The sequence below is a fragment of the Leuciscus leuciscus genome (genome assembly GCF_965113295.1).
Source record: "Leuciscus leuciscus genome assembly, chromosome: 20".
Taxonomy (NCBI): domain Eukaryota; kingdom Metazoa; phylum Chordata; class Actinopteri; order Cypriniformes; family Leuciscidae; genus Leuciscus; species Leuciscus leuciscus.
The window spans coordinates 36751005-36768707 of record NC_138744.1 but is presented as its reverse complement, the minus strand read 5'-3'; the positions used below and the strand labels follow the sequence as shown (position 1 = coordinate 36768707).

Here is a 17703-nt window from a genome sequence, read left to right as displayed (position 1 = left end):
GGAAATTAATTGCACAGAATAAGATAAAGTGCTGCTGATTTTCCCCAGATGAGCTCTGGCTTTGGCAGGGCGCTCAGATCGATGTGAGAGGGGTCTGAACTCTTTGTACAGTAATAACACCGAGGCTCTCTTCATTTCAGACCCCGGGGACTCAATCGATACTGAATTATGTCGTTCTATTTTGGTGACCCGTTAAGTAGAGTCTCTTATTTTTCCCAGAGCTCCTCTTTGGACTGATGTAAAAGAAAAGAGGAAGGGACGCAGGAGCTGAGATCAATTAGTCTTGCACATATAGTTTTGTTGTGTAAGTGATGGACCCGGAGTCCTTCATCCATGTTGAAAGGCTCACCGGCTGGCTAAAGGAGATTAGCTTGTTGAAAGCTGTGGACTGGCAAAATTCGGCATTTCTCTCCCAGCAGAGGAGCATCGCAGACCGTGACGGCTCGGCACCGAGAACTTCATTTACACTCCAGTTTCTATCAAATCTGCAGCAGCGGCGACACGAACACTTCAGTCGACTGTAAGTAAGAGCCGTGGACAAAACAAACCCAAAAGAGCTCTTCTCAAAGCTTCTCTAAGCTCTACGGATGAGCGTTTGGACGGAACAAACCAACAAACCAGTCATAACAGCTGATGTCAACCAGTAAGGCAACTGACTATGTTATAACATGTAACATAGGAATATCTGAATTGAAACATCTCAGCAAACACTGTTATTTTAGTATTGGCTACACACTATTATAATAATTAGCTTTTATTTTTATATATTTTTACATTTTCAGTTCTCATTTTGGTTTAAGTTTTAGTAATTTTGTTCTTTTTTTGTGCTTTTGTCATTTAAAAAATGTTATATTATATTTATATTATATTTATGACTTATTTCAGTCTATATAGTACTATATTTTTGGTTACATTTTTGAATCTATATTTAGTGGTATTTTTCAGCTTTACTTCAGTTACTGAAAATGTTATATATAAATATATGTGTGTGTGTGTGTGTGTGTGTGTGTGTGTGTGTGTGTGTGTGTGTGTGTGTGTGTGTGTGTGTGTGTGTGTGTGTGTGTGTGTGTGTGTGTGTGTGTGTGTGTGTGTGTGTGCCAACACACATACGGTGCCAAGATGTTGTTTATGAAAGAGCACATCATCTGGAAAGAATTGTCCCGTCTTCAATAGGAGTGTGAATCACAGGTAATTTAACTAATTATGAATCAGATTCCACTTAATGACTCCAGTTTCATAATGATTCATGTTGGTACTTTGAGGAAACCCTTCAGATAATTTGTCATAATTATACATTAAACAAACAAAACACTATCCGAGGTCACATTTCGGACAAGAAGAGATTGGGATCCAAAATAATGTCTTTTTGACAGACTATGAAAATAACTGGTTCAAATGAGTCATTTGTGTGTGAATCAGACTACTGTACTGCACTGTAAAGTGTAAGTTTCTACAATCAAAGAGGATAATGCAATAGAAAGACGTGCGTAATACTATTTTGCATTGCACGGTTTTTTTTCTCTCACATTCAGTTGAGGTTGATGAAAATTGACTGACAGCAAAATATGCCCCGCCTTCTGAAAAGCACACTGTGCTCTGATTGGTCGGCTAGAGCAGTGTGTTGTGATTGGTCGAGCGCTTCGAGTGTGTTTGGGAAATGTCCCGCCCCTTACCATAACCACCAGTTTAACACACTACTAACTAACTCAACCAGGCCCCGCCCCTTTATTCTGCGTATTAATTATTTAAATGAGGAATATTGTGACGTGTTCGTTCCCGGAAGAAACTCAAGACTACAATGGAGGCGTTTCAGGAGTTCAGAAACACTGATATAGAGAAGAACTCAGAGCTTTTTCATGCTCAAACAGCAACATTACACACTAAAGAAAGATGAACTTTTAAAAAAAGCATAACAGGTCCTCTTTAATTTAAAGGAATGTAGGTCATGAAGAGGCAATTTAAAACGTCTCTGCTCAGAATTAATCAGTTTACTGCTAATGTCAAAAAGCCCACAAAGTCATTTGCGGTTTCTGTGGAGATTCACCTTGAAAGACAGATAAAGAGTAAATGAGGCGCTGACCTGAGCATTAGCCTCGTTTTCCTGAATCCCGGATCACTGGAAGTCCGACACAACCCAAACTACGATGTGTGATCAATCTGAGCACCATTTGTGTGTGAAAATAAGTCATTAAAGTGTAATTTGAGAGAGTACAGACGGCTTTGATTGTCTGTCAGTGTGGGGATGATCTACAGCCACAGTGAGCTGACCTGTGCGTCAAAACAAGGAGAAAGAGACACAGATGGACCACGAACCAAGGAGAAAGACAAAGAGATCAATGGTCCCTCATTAATGACCAGAATGGCCTTGATCACTCGGCTCTCTCCCGGTGACAGAGCAGCTTCCTCATTCCATGTAGTTCATTTCCATGTCAATAACAAGCGGCAACCTCCCTGTCTCTCTCTTGAAACCAACACGGAAGTGAATTAAACGGCAATTCATCAACTGGCCACTTGAGGCTGGCTGCAGAAGTGAGTCAAATCCAAGCGGGAAGGAAGTCGACCGGAAGTTGAAGCCGGCCGCGTGCCACCATCTTGTAGCAGAACTTCACCTGCTGTTAGCATCCCATTGACTCCCATTCATTTTGGCGTCACTTTGACAGTGAATAACTTTACATCTGAGGCGTTTGAAGACTCCATTTGTCCATTATTTATTTCTAAAGAAACACGACAATGTATAAAATGCTCCATTACCTTGTATCTTACGTTATGGCCCAGTAAAAACAGTTTTTGTAAAAGTAGGCTAACGATTGCGTCATAACCACACGACTCTCTGTCGCACAGTAGAGAGATTACCGTATGGACAGGAGGAGAAGCATAATCGGGCAATCGGGGAGACGTGGAGGCAAAATGACAAAATAATTCATCAGAATACCTAGCAAAAGTTTCTCCTGCTCGTAGCTCATGGACAGCTCCTACTCACGCTCTCCGTCTCTGCAAGATTCGGAAGGGAATGATTCAGATTTCTCATGCCACAGCCACTAGAGGACAGACGGGTTGCTCACGTCACATCTACGTCGTCAAGCTCAGTTTGAGTCTGCGCGTCAGGAACGGAAGTCCTAAAAAAATCGCTGAAAATGGGCTTCACTTGTCTCAATTGAGTTCCAATGAGATGACTCTGTCCATTTCTTATACTGTCTATGGTCAAATCTGCATCTCCTCCATGTTAAAATGCCCAACTTTACAGCAGAAAAACACATGTTTACAGCCTGATGCAAAAAGTGGTTTTGGTCTATACAGCTAATGTTGCCCTTCATGACGACTGTGAGGGGGGTGAATTTTTTTATAACTCATCCGTTTAAATGATATTAAGCCTTAAATTTCTGCATAGTTAAGGGTGTGTCCACTTTTGAGTGACAGGTGGATTCCCGCTGCTGTGGTCATTAGTCATCATTAGCCGTTTGTCTGCTGTCTGTTAGCCGTCACGTTACCTCAGCTCATTGTCTGACTGTAAAAATAAATAAATTCGGGAGTGACACGCTGCCAAGATGGCGACGGTCGGCCACGCCCACTTTAGGCTTCAAAAACGGTCTTCAGAAACCCACGGGTGACGTCACGGACACTACGTCCATATTTTTTTACAGTCTATGGTCAATAATCATTCTGCGACACTTCTGGACACACTTAAAGGATTAGTTCACTTTCAAAACAAAATTTGGTGATAATTTACTCTCCCCAGTGTCATCCAAGATATCCATGTCTTTCCTTCTTCAGTCGAAAAGAAATTAAGGGTTTTGAGGAAAACATTCCAGGATTTTTCTACACAGAATGGACTTCAATGGCAACCAACTATACCAATGTTCACAGAAGGTTCAAATGTCGGTCTCAATGCAGCTTCAAAGTCTCGACACGATCCAAGTCGAGAAATAAGGGTCTTATCTCAAAAACCTTAATTTCTTTTCGACTGAAGAAGGAAAGACATGGATATCTTGGATGACATCGGGGAGAGCAAATTATCAGCAAAACATTTTTTGAAAGTGAACTAATCCTTTAACTCCTGAACGGCATTGCATAACATAATTAATATACACTGCCTTTCAAAAGTTTGGGATCGGTAAGATTTGTAATGGTTTTAAAAGAAGTCTCTTCCACTCACAAAGGCTCAAAAAACATTCATTATTATCATCAATGTTGAAAACAGTTATGGACAAAAAAAAAAAAAAAAATCAGGATTCTTTGATGAATAGAAAGTTCTACTTCATTTATTTGAAATAGAATCTTTTGTAACATTATAAATGTCTTTACTGTAACTTTTGATCAATTTAATCCGTCCTTACTGAATAAAACTATTGATTTCTTTTTGAAATTCTTACTGACCCCAAACTTTTGAAGGGTGGTGTTTAATGTTGCAAAAGCTTTCTATTTCAGATAAATGCTGTTCTTTTGAACTTTCTATTCATCAAAGAATCCTGAAAAAAATTTACACAACTGTTTTCAACATTGATAATAATCATAAATGTTTCTTGAGCATCAAATCATCATATTAGAGTGATTTGTGAAGAATCATGTGACACTGAAGACAGGAGTAATGATGCTGAAAATACAGCTTTGAACACAGAAATAAATTACACTTTACTGTATATTCACATAGAAAACAGCTATTTTATATTATAATAATATTTCACCATTTTTTTTTTTTTTTATCAAATGAATGCAGCCTTGGTGAACATAAGAGACTTCTTTAAAAAACAGTAAAAATCTTACCGATCCCAAACCTTTGAACGACAGTGTGTGTGTGTGTGTGTGTGTGTGTGTGTGTGTGTGTTGTTGTGTAACCCAGTGAAGAATGACATATAACCCAAAGAGGTCCTACATCATGCCGTTCAGAGCATCATTCTATCACTCTTCCTGATATAGCTGAACACTCTGGCAATCTCTGCTCTTTAATTACAGGCAGTAATAAGCTCACGTCTCAATAATCCTTCTACCCTCGTTATTATACCAACTAATCAGAAAGTTCCCTCGAGTTCTGATTACATTTTCACCATGATGCTGGATTAAGCCCTCTAATTATAATGATTACGCCCCATTATGAATCACACTGACTTGTGAAATCAGTCCCAGAGGGCCACACATTCCTGTCAGACCTATGTTTTTTTATTAATTGCCCTAAATATCGTTTAGAAATGTGCCATATTTAATACAGAGTGATAGCCGCTGTGAAACACCATTGAAGGAGGTCATTTGTGACACTGCGTCCAAAGCAACGCGACACCACAGGTTTCTTGTGACTAGCAATTTATCTGTCCACACTGAACACACACCTGGTGTGTGACACGACACTCAGAGTCACAGAAAATCTCAAGTTATTGGATGTTTCATGTACAATTGGGATTTTGGGCACATGAAGTTTTATGGTGCAATCAACAAAATGTCCTTCCGCTCAAGGCGGTCACAGCTGGTCAGGACAGAGAGACAGGTTTAATCTCTGAGAACTTCAGTGAAAACTAATACTTTCACAAGTTTGTCACATGAAGCCTCAGCCTTGATCAAATAAAGTGAGGATTTCATTGTTTTTTAAATGAATGCTGCATTCATCCATCCATCCATTTATCCATCTATCTATCTATCTATCTATCTATCTATCTATCTATCTATCTATCTATCTATCTATCTATCTATCTATCTATCTATCTATCTATCTATCCATCCATCCATCCATCCATTTATCCATCCATCCATCCATCCATCCATCCATCCATCCATCCATCCATCCATCCATCCATCCATCCATCCATCCATCCATCCATTTATCTATCCATCCATCCATTTATCCATCTATCCATCTATCTATCTATCTATCTATCTATCTATCTATCTATCTATCTATCTATCTATCTATCTATCTATCTATCCATCCATCCATTTATCCATCCATCCATCCATTTATCCATCTATCCATCCATCCATCCATCATCCATTTATCCATCCATCCATCCATCCATCCATCCATTTATCCATCCATCCATTTATCCATCCATCCATTTATCCATCCATCCATCCATCCATCCATCCATCCATCCATCCATCCATCCATCCATCCATCCATCCATTTATCCATCCATCCATCCATCCATCCATCCATCCATCCATCCATCCATCCATCCATCAAAAATCCAGATAAAATGTATCACTGTTTCCCCCCAGAAGATCTGAATCTGCACTAATGGTTTTCAACACTGATAATCATAATAAATGTTTCTTGAGCATCAAATCATCATATTAGAATGATTTCGGAAGGATCATGTGACACTGAAGACTGGAGTAATGATGCTGAAAATTCAGCTTTGATCACAGGAATAAATGACACTTTACTATATATTCACATAGAAAACAGCTATTTTAAATTGTAATAATATTTCACAATATTACTGTTTTTACTGCATGTTTGATCACATAAATGCAGCCTTGTTGAGCAGAAGAGTCTTCTTTCAAAAATATAAAAAGAAAATCTGTGGATCTGTGTGTTTCTCGCAGCTCTGACTGACTGTAATTGTGTGTTTGTAAGGGTTTTTTCCAGTCCGGTGGCTAGTGAAAGGCTGAGTGAAGACGCTGAGAAAAACACATCAGGTTTTCTGATGACTGAAATTCTCTCTTCCCAAAAGAAATGTACACTGCTCTTTCACAGACCGAAGGACCAAGAATGATAACTATCAAGATAAATATATAGTTCTAGTTCTAAAAATCTTTCTAAATATAGCAGAGTCCATATTTTTATGAAAAAAAGAGAGACCTTTTGGATTCGAACAGCAAGAAAATCACAGACCAACCTCTGTAAATGTTGAAAATATCTTCATCTGTGAAAAGGGGTTTTAGTAGTTTCTGTGATTTGCCTCTGTTAATTTCATACTGAAATGAAAACATGCGGAAGATTGGTGCACATCCGGTCAAAAAACACATGAGGAGAAGCTTTAGCATAATGCAATATCGGCAATCGCAGACATTCGCATTCGGACAGGACTCAATTTCTCAGAGGAGTTTGAGTTTGACTGGAAAACAGAAGGAAATTTGCAATGCAATATGGGTTCTGTGAGAGAAACAGGAATGGCAGATTCGGACTGGATTAAAATCACAAAGTATTACGAATATGCATTCAAGTCCTCCTGGGAAGTTCATATTTATGATTTGGGAAGTCGTGTTTCATCGGAGTAAGATGGCGGTTCACCATCTCTTAATTAACTACACAAATATACAGCAAGGTTTTTAACTCTACACTTCTAGAAAATTAAGAAAAAAGAATGTGCATCCGGTGCGTTGTGCTTTATGTTTTTAATTAATTTACGAAGCCGCTTTAAACTTTATCTTTATGTATTGTTATATTACAATGCTATCATATTTTTTGCAGGCAATTAGCTTACTTCGTTGTAAACAGAAAAGCCTGACAATATCACTGCTAAATACATTTAAGTATTGAAGTATACTATATATATATATATATAATTTTCTCACTGAAACGCCCCAAACTCTTACAGAAAATCCAGAGCTTCCGACTCGTATTTACGACTTTGGTGCCGTTCAAGTGCGTTTCACCATAAGCCTGAAACAATTTTCGGTTACACTTTATTTTAAGGTGTCACTGTTACAGTGTAATTATATATTTAAGTACTCAGTAATATTAAGTTACTACATGTACTTACTATAGGGTTAGGGTAGGATTAGGGTTTGATTGAGGGTTAGTTGCATGTAATTATGCATAGTTTACTGTTATTACTACGGTAAGTACATGTAACATATGCAACAAGGACACTGTAAAATAAAGTGTTACCCAATTTTCTCTACCGTCCTCCGGGAAAACGAGTCCCTCCCGAATACGTCTCTCGACGCGGGTCTCTTCCTCGGGAATCACGTGATTCGTCTCTTCTTCTCCTTCTGCCTGTATTGTACAGCTCAGGCGTCCCTCCCCTGACAATCCGCTCTTTAATAGCTAATATCAGGGTACATTTCCTACGGCACTGGACTGGAACAGAGAGATGGAGGCATCTCCGTCACACACACACACACACACACACACACACACACACACACACACACACACACACACACACACACTGCTGACTCATCTTCTCATCTCTCTCTCTCTGTCCATCTCGAGCATCAGATCACAGGACGGCACCGTGACCGAACTCTCAGACAGAGCTGCCGTCTCACTGATTAGATGTTATTTTCAGCTTTGACAAGTTCTTACTTTTGCTGCATTTTTCTATTATAAGTCTGTGGTCTCGCTATATCTGGGTTTTCTTGCCTTGATTTTTCTAGATGCAGTAGGGAAACGAAAGTAAACTAGCTTTTTTTGCATATTCATAGAACTGCGCATACTAAATGAGGCAAGGGTGTCGAGTTACATTCAAGATATTTTAAGGCATGAAGACATTTTTTTCAAGGAAAAAAACGTTTAAATATGTCATTTTGGTGATCAAAGATGAGTTTTAAGGAATACAATTATTGATACATGGGACGTTACAGTATTATTCTTAAGGTTAATTATTTACACTGTGATAGATTTTTTAATTAATAAAATAGTAAACTGTATATTAAACTAACAATGTTTCTAACATCTAACCTTACTACCCTTTTTACCCTAAACACCATGTACTAAAACGTTCTGTTCTGTGTTTTTGGATGTTGTATTTTTGCCATACCCCTTTTACTTTGGTTGTGTGAGTGTAAAAATAACAAATATGGGAAATGAAACTACACAGATGACTAGGTTAGAACCTTATGATTAACAATGAAGTAATCATTAAAACAAAGTTTGCTTTACCTAGTAACAGAAGGGTTTGCATATGAAGAACCAATCAAATTCATGTCATTTTGCCATATCTCCCTATTCTATAAAAACTGTTGTATTCGTGTTAGCTGGTGGGATTCTCACTGGAATTTGTCTGAGATCCTCCGGCCGTGATTAAAGCATTTAGAGGACATTTGCTGAGGTCTGTTTGTCGATTATTCCTGCGCAGAAAGTAAGCTAGTTAAGGGAACAGGTATTAGCACTCAGCCGACGTCGATGTGTAGCCGACACAAGCGCTAGGGTATAGGATTAGACTCAGCTGAAGTCGACTGTAGACTCACTGGAGTATAGACTAAACGTCGACTGCAGACGTTAGGGGACGTCGATTGTAGACGAGACCCAACAATCTACCACAACACACACACACACACACACACACACACACACACACACACACACACACACACACACAAACACGATGCAGTTTCTGCAGATTTATCAGCTGCTCATCCATCATGTGAATCTCCCGTTCCTCCACATCCCAAACCTGCTGTATTGGACTGAGATCTGGAGACTGTGGAGGCCGTTTGAGTTTAGTGAACTCACTGTCCTGATCAAGAAACCAGTCTGAGATGATGGAGGTCTGGCTGGAAGTAGCCATCAGAAGATACACTGTGGTCATAAAGTGATGGACAATACTCAGGTCGCTTTATCGATACTCAGTTGGTACTAAGAGGCACAAAGTGTGCCAAGAAAACATATAACACACCGTTAAAGCACCAGCAAGCCTGGTCCACTGATATAAGACAGGACCGATCCATACTCATGTTGTTCACGCCAAATTCTGACTCTACCATCTGAATATCACAGCAGAAATCGACACTCATCAGAACAGGCGACGTTTCTCCAATCCTCTATTGTCCGGTTTTGGTGAGTGTGTGTGAATCGTATCCTCAGTTTGTTGTTCTCATCTGACAGGAGTGTCTCTGGTGTGTGTCTTCTGCTACTGTAGTTCTTCTGCTTCAAGGTTTGACGTGTTGTGTGTTCAGAGATGCTCTTCTGCAGACCTCGGATGTAACAAGTGGTTATCTGAGTTACTGTTACTAGAACCATAACATTGGTATGCAAACCATTCTCTGTAAACCCTAGAGATGATTGTGCATGAAAATCCCAGTAGATCAGCAATTTCTGAAATACTCAGACCAACCTGTATATATATATATATATATATATATAGATATTGTATGTTTGTATAAATGAACTTTGAACCTTAAAGTAAAGAATGAATACATGTAAATTCAAAAATAAACATTTTATTCTCAAATACACCCAGACCTGTACGACCTGTAGTCTGTGTTTACTGCGAGGTCCAAAATAATTTGCATGCTAGAGTTTATAGACAAGCCCCGAGCCAAGAGATTCACTAAGAATGAAGAAGCATGAAGGTGGAATATAACAAACAACTCCAAAACATGTAGTCAAATGTATACATGTTCTCTTCCCACACATTATTCACTTCCCAATCCTGACTGTTATTTAATGGGAGAAAAAAAACCCAGAACCTTGAATTAAACGCATTAAAGTATCTCCAGCGCTTCTTTCTGCTCTCTGAAGCCGATCTATTAGTGTCTGAGCTTCTGCTATTCATTACATGCGGCAAATAAACTGGAGATAATGCAGCTTTCAGCCGCCCCCACAATTCATCTCTCTGACATCTCCGCACATTAATATTCATTACCGAGTGGCATTTTGACAAACAAACGCCCGGCTCGCCGCAAACTCTGCGAATCGGTCGGGTGTTGTGCTGCGTTCGGTGTGATTTATCGGGAGGTTTTCTGGCCCTGCGTGATCACGTACTCAACTGGGTCACGGTGCCTTTCTTTATTCGCAAGCCTTATTAATGCAAACAATACACCGGCTCGATTAGTTTCCTGATAACGGCAGAGGTAGGTCACCGATCCCTGCGTTTCCATTCCGGAGATCCAAAGGGGAGAATTGACTAAAATGAATTGCTCCTGCTGATAGTGCTATTTATTTGCACGTGGTGCACGAGTTGTTTTAGCAACGCATTTATGCAAATTAGGCAATGACGCAAACGTATACACACAAAACCTGCAGTGGGCTTGGTGCAAATCCCAATCTTGCAGGACGGTTCTGAGTGCTAAAGAGTGGATGCACATTATCATAATCTAATGTACTTTACTGTGATTGCACTGAGGTTTGAGGTTTATAATTAAGGCACAATCAATAATGAGCCTCATTGGAAAGGAGGCATGTTTGCACTAGAAAGAATAAAAATTACTTTAATACAGTGCATCCTTATTTTAGAACATTTAGTGCCTGTTTAAACTGGATAATAATGAAGCAAAATACAAAACTGTATCAAAAACAAACAAAAAAACAATGCATGCAAAGAAATAATAAAAGTAAATGCAAAAAGATGAATACAAAAAATGAATGCAAAAGTGGCCTTTATGATGTTTTATATATTTTTTTAAATATTTTAAATATGAGGGAAGAACCAAACACTTTAAAACACAGTATTTATCTGATAAAATGATTTGGCAGAAGAAGATCCTGCAGCTGCAGGTCTTATTTTAATGCACACAAAAACAAAAAGCTCAGATGAAAAATCATCCATTGACTACAACATAATCAGTAATTAATATTTAGTTGGTTCTCTCTTGTTTTTGCATGCGTTCACAATTTGTTTGTATGACAGCCTGGCCAGAAATGATGTCAGCACAATTTATCATGTTTCATTGCGTTATTTTCACAAACAAAACAATCGACTCCGAGCACAACTACGCAATATGCTGACATAATGTTTAATAAATGTTTACTTATATTTGAATAAAGGGTGAAGATGTCACTTTTGGCCACAACTGTATACGAGTCGTCATTTTGACTTCCTTACAGTAAAACAAAAAGGATGTAAAAAAAAAAAGTGTTTCTAAATTTCTTTGCACAAAAAAATACATAAATAATGCATTTATATGCATTTTTTGTGTGCAATTAAATCCTTTGTTTCTGCTGTATTTTTTTTAGCTGTTGCAACGGTTTAGTGAATTCACCCCAAAGTGTTGACAAGAACAACTCCTCGTAACAGAAACATGTTATTATGAACTGCACAACACACAAACTGCTGACCCCAGCGCATCTTTTGTGTTTATGTGTTTATTGTTGCATCTACGAGTCTAACCAAAGGCATTTCATCCGGCTCATCGAGACGAGGCTTTGCTTTATAAGACAAACCTGACTTCAGGCTACACTTTTGCTTTAAAGAGCCGTAAATTAGATTACACCAGGTGTTCGAGTACAAATAGACTTTTTTATTGGGCGAACTTGACTGCTGGGCTTAAACAAGCAGAACAAAAAAGAAGAAGGAGTAAATTATTGGTTCCAGAACAGGTTCCAGACATGTGTTGAGTGCACCTAATCTCACAATGTGCTTGCGTACACAATTCTGTGCAATTATACTCCAGCCGCCTGATCCAGCTGTGATCCTGCAGAGAATATAGCCAACCCCTGGATCCCCAACACACACACACACACACACACACACTTTGGATCATCTGAAACAGAAGTACGAGTCATAATGAACCACGAGAGCGATATATAACCTCACTGCACTGGGGAAGAACATCAAGACCAGGAGAGGTCAATGAAAACCAGAACCTGAAGTGAGCGTCAGGCTATTTTCCACCGGCGCACATGAATATGAAGTACTGTGCTGGTGCAATATCAACTATATTATACTGAGAGACGCCTAGGACAGAAATTATGGCCTTTAAGCCGTTTCTTGGAACATATTTCTTGTTTCCAGTTCAGAGAGAGATCTTTGTGACAGAAATAGAGGAGGAGGTCAACTCTTGTCCAGGGAAATATGATGAATGTTTCCTCTGTAGCACAAAACAGCAGTAAATAGCAGAACTCAAACAGATTCTTACATTTTTAGGAGCGGTCTTTTGCTCATGCAAAACTCGCCGTTTAGATGCTCGCCCGTTCTGGGTGACTCAAGTTTCTGATATTCTGGGAGCAGATGCAAGAAACCCCGTCAGTTACAGTGAGAAAACCCTCAGTCATAGCAGAACTGTTGCTCAGGGTTTTCTCAACCTCAGGTGTTTCATGCCACCGGCTGCTGATCTTTAGATCTGACTCAATGTAAAGGTGTGCTCACTGCTAAATCCAGTCATTTCAGCGCAAATCAGAGAACTGATGGACGTTCCTGTGCAATAGAAATTTTCCTATGCAAATTTCCTTTCAGATTCAAGCTTGTGTTCTGCATGGCTGGAGATTCATAACTTAGCAAAGCTTAGCAAATCGGCAATAGTATAAAATTGTCCATTATTAAGAGGCTGTTTGTATTTAGGTTGGTTTGTTTGCGACTGCACAGCTTTGGATCAGTTTTTCTTTAGTTCTTAATTCATTGTATTTCGCAAGTTTAAAATTTAAATTTGTTTACACGCATTTGTTTTTTGCAATTAAATACAGCTTTGTATTTTGCACGATTATTTACTATATGAATCATTGTTTTGATGATTTATTCAGGGTTTGTTGGTTTGCTAGCCAGCAGAATAGCTTTGGATGTTTATTTTATGATTTATCACTCATTGTATTTCATCACATCCAGTCACGCTTTTTTGTCACCTGCGATATTTTGCCAACCAATGGTAAATGTATGCGACTATACCTCAAGCCTGTTTATTTAGCCATTTTACTGTCAATAAATCTTTGAAAAATGTATAAAAAAATGCATTGCAACATGCATTTTTTTTTTGTGCAATTAAATACAGCTCTTTATACCAATCATCATTTTGACTCCAATGAGACACGCTCTTTTGCTGAAAGATTGCATGCAAAATTATTGCAACAACTTTATTTTTTACCTGCGACCTGAACAAGCTAAATGTGATGCACCTTAAGTCTTTAATTATTATTATTTTTTATTTTATTTTTTGCTGTTTTATCATCCGCCAATCATTAAATTCATATGAACCTGTATGTACTATTTCAATCCTTTTGTTTTAGGTGTGACATATTAAGATCTGTCCAGGGACAGCAGATTCTGGCACACTATACATTTATATATGTATTATTAGTGTGCATTGTCCCTGTTAAATAAACATGAAATAAATAAAAAAGCAAATGCTCACTTTAAAAAAGAAACGTGCTTTGCTTCAAGCCACGAGATTTGAGTCATCATTAAACAGATTAATATTTAGTGTTCGGAGTTTCTTCATCAAGCATGAGCAGCAGCAACAGTGAGTTACACCTCTTCTCTTACCTTTTCTGTCAGTGTGTCCGGTGGAGGGAGAAAGGCTCTTAGGAGGATCCTTGTCGGAGTTTTCCCTGCTGACCGGCGAACTCTTGTGTTTGAGGCTTTTCGGCGCATCCAAGGATTTCAGCTTCTTGGCGTGTTTGGTGCCTTTGTAGTGGGCCAATGCCTGGCTCTAGGAAACACAACACAGGCCAACCCGTGGAGAGGGCCAGCCCAGACCAGGTGTTAGCAACATCAGACCAGACTCAGAGCCATCAGGAGCAAACAAGCTCACGTGTGTCGACATCAAACCAGCGAGGGTGAATGTGACGGCCATCTTTAACCCAGCCCAGTCAAATACAGCTCTGGGTGTGTGAAAGCCTGCACTATATTCGCACGGGATTAGTATTATCTGGTGACCTCTACTCATTTGTAATAATTGCGGAGGTTGTCTGTGATCTTAATCCCGCGTGAATCGGCCATGTCTGTCATTTGTAAAGTAAAAATTCCCCTGCAGATGATCGAGGTCCTGTGATGATATTAGTCCCGTGCGAGTCGGCATCTCTGTGATTTGGCACATCATTTTTTCAGGGTTTTTGTTTCCTGTGCGCTTTTTTATCAATCTTTCATGAAGAATGAAGGCTGTGTTGGAGTGTTTTGATAGTATTTTGGGTGCTGGGCCATATCGCTATACACCATACAATACAATCTGCAGAAAGAGAAAGCTGAACACCATCAGATGAGCAAAAACAAAAAGAGTGAATAGATGGAGATGGAGGACATGTATATCAGCATGCGGTGAGGAACATTCTTCTGTTTATGATATATCGTACAGCTAGACCTGTAATAACGACAAGACATTTCCAAGCAATAGCCTATTGACATAATATTCGGGAGATAAGTCAGTAAATTCGAGTAAAATTTCTAAATCACACGAGAGATAATACTAACACCCAAGATGCTTTGAAACATTGGAGAAAGAAATTTACATCATTTAATTTTTAATTATAATTATAATTATTATAAACTATAATCTTTCCAGTATTTCATCATCATTACTTGACAAGGGTTATACATATGCATATACATATAACATAATAATACAATATTTAAAAATATATCAATTATTGTTCATTTATTTTTCATATTTATTGAAAATTAAATAGTTACATTAAATTGATCACTATAATAATTACATAATTAAATTGTACTTATACTGATAATTAAATTACATTGACAATATATTGGTTACAATTATAATATGCCTGTCTTAAATATATAACCACCAGTATATTTTAATAATATAAAAAAAAAAAAATGTGTTAAGGTCAGTTTATATATATATATATATATATATATATTCTGTTTGTTTCTTTTCTCTTTTAACACTGTACCAGCCAACTACAACAGGGTACAAACACACAACATAACATTTATTAACATAACAATCATTAATTAAGTTTTAAAAAAGTGACAATAAATTTGTCTGTTTTTTTATTTTTTTACCCAAGACATTAATTTGCAATTTGATGTCAATTCAATGTTTTCATCTGCAACAGTAATTTAATATCTTTGATAAATATGTCAATAAATATTGATTCAGTGTGATCTAGCATACTTTAATTGCACCAGTCGAACAGCACAGACGTCTGTGAATAAGGTGCTATAATCTATAATGAGCTTAATTTACATATAAAGGAGACGTGTTTGTGCCGGAAAGAATGACAATGACTTTAATTAAACATTCACGGCGTTAATTCAGAGCATTTAGTGCCGGGCTAAAACTGGAATGATGAAATAATCAGCATATCATATAATTAATTTGACTATAATTTTCAGTTGATTGACAGACCTACTTCTGATTCATGCATTACTAAGTTATATATAATTAAATAATCAACTGTTTAACCCAGTAGTAATGCATCTTATGCTTATGTAACGCATTACATTATAAGCTCAGATGCATGTTATCACGAGTCGAGTCTCCTGTCTGAGGAGTGATATTGTTATGTTCCCTTACAGGCTTTATTATGGCTCAGTTTGAGCAGGCCTTACACACCGTCCTTTAATCGCCCTTGTTTAGCTCTCCGCTAACTCCTGGACGCCCGTCTGACATTGCTAACAGCGGGAGGAGACTACAAGAGACGCACACACACTCCTTTCAATAAATAAGGCAGTCGACGACCTCACTATATGCAAAAACACAACGGCATGTGAGTAACAAAGACACAGATGCTAGCGTACACACAACTACATGTTTGCCAGCAAGTTAGAAATAAATATATAAATAAATACAAATGTACAGTAAGCATAAAATATTATGAATATTAAAAAATAACTAGTTATTTTAAAAGCATGCAAGAAAATACACACACACTAAATTCCAGTATTGCCATTAAGTTAGAAACAAAATAAATATTAAATAAAACACAATTTTTTTAATATAAAATAATAAAGTCACAATTTATTATAAATTATTAAATAAATATAAAAAAAATTATAGATTATAAAAAATTAATTGTGAATAACAAAGACACACATGCTTAAGTTAAACTTTTTGCCAATGGTAAGTTTTTTTATTTATTAAATAATAAGATAAATACATATAAATAGATGCAATAAATATTAATTTGGATTTTATTTAAAATATTGTTAATTATTCATGATTATAAAAAGTATATTACTGGTCATAAAACTGTATTTTGCATTATTATATAGTATTTTCCATTATTTAATGGTGAGTAAGTTGTAATAAATAAATACTAATAATAATAATAAATAAATAAAATATATAAATAAAAATAAAAATACTAATAAATAATTATATTTATTTTAATAATTACATTTAAAAAAAATATTATAAATTAGGAATTATAAAACAATTAATACACATTTAGCATTTTTGTTCACTGAGGAGTAAGTTAGAATATAATAAAAAAATAAAAAAATAAAATAACAAATAAATATTTATTTTTTTAATCACAATAATCATAAATACTAACTAATAATTAAATTGAAACATTATAAATTAGGAATAATAATAAAACATTTAATATTATTTATTACTGGCCATAAAACTGTATTATCTTCCGTATCATAATTTATAAGCTATTCTCTGTCTCTTAGTAAAACATGACTAAATTCACTCAGATTTGGCGCTTGTTGAGTTTCAGTTCAATATCTTGCTAACAACATATTTCATGCTAACATTCCTCTCATGATGCATTTCTGTACAATACCAGCTTGCTCTCCAGAGAGGTCATTTAATAAGGACATTAAGGGCAGATACACTGTTATGAAAAGCAATAAGACGTCATGACAGATCAGTCTTCTTTTGATATATTGTATTTGTACAAATAGCAGTGCGGGATATGGATCATAATCATATAGATTTATATCACGGGGGTTTGTAAGTAACACATCATTTGAGCGGGATAGTATTATGAAAATAGCTTTAACACCAAGATAAATGGGGTGTTTCTCGACACCCTCCAGCTATTGGTCTCGTCGGCCAATCACAGGGGAGAATGCAGTGACACAGATAGATGTCATGTGTAATCTGTGCCGCAATCAAGCATTCATTAAAGGCACGACACGGAAGAGGAGTCGCGGTGAGGGCCGAGAGCAAACGCCCGAGCGAAGAGAAGCCCGTCCTGCA

At 37.2% G+C, this 17703-nt stretch overlaps 2 protein-coding genes across 4 annotated transcripts in view; one reads left to right on the top strand and one right to left on the bottom strand.

Annotated features, from left to right (window-relative positions):
- LOC309484366 (uncharacterized protein) overlaps positions 1 to 17703 on the top strand; it is a gene marked incomplete at its 5' end in the record, with an annotated part of 167226 nt that overhangs the window by 24330 nt on the left and 125193 nt on the right. The gene's annotated exons all lie outside the window — the stretch shown is intronic.
- Positions 1 to 17703, bottom strand: part of znf385d (zinc finger protein 385D) — an 84797-nt gene that overhangs the window by 13736 nt on the left and 53358 nt on the right. For all 3 annotated transcript variants that reach the window (XM_082150109.1, XM_082150110.1, XM_082150111.1), the window contains exon 4: positions 14073 to 14238. In XM_082150109.1, the coding sequence (XP_082006235.1) occupies positions 14073 to 14238 (166 nt within the window). The remainder of the gene's footprint in view (positions 1 to 14072; positions 14239 to 17703) is intronic.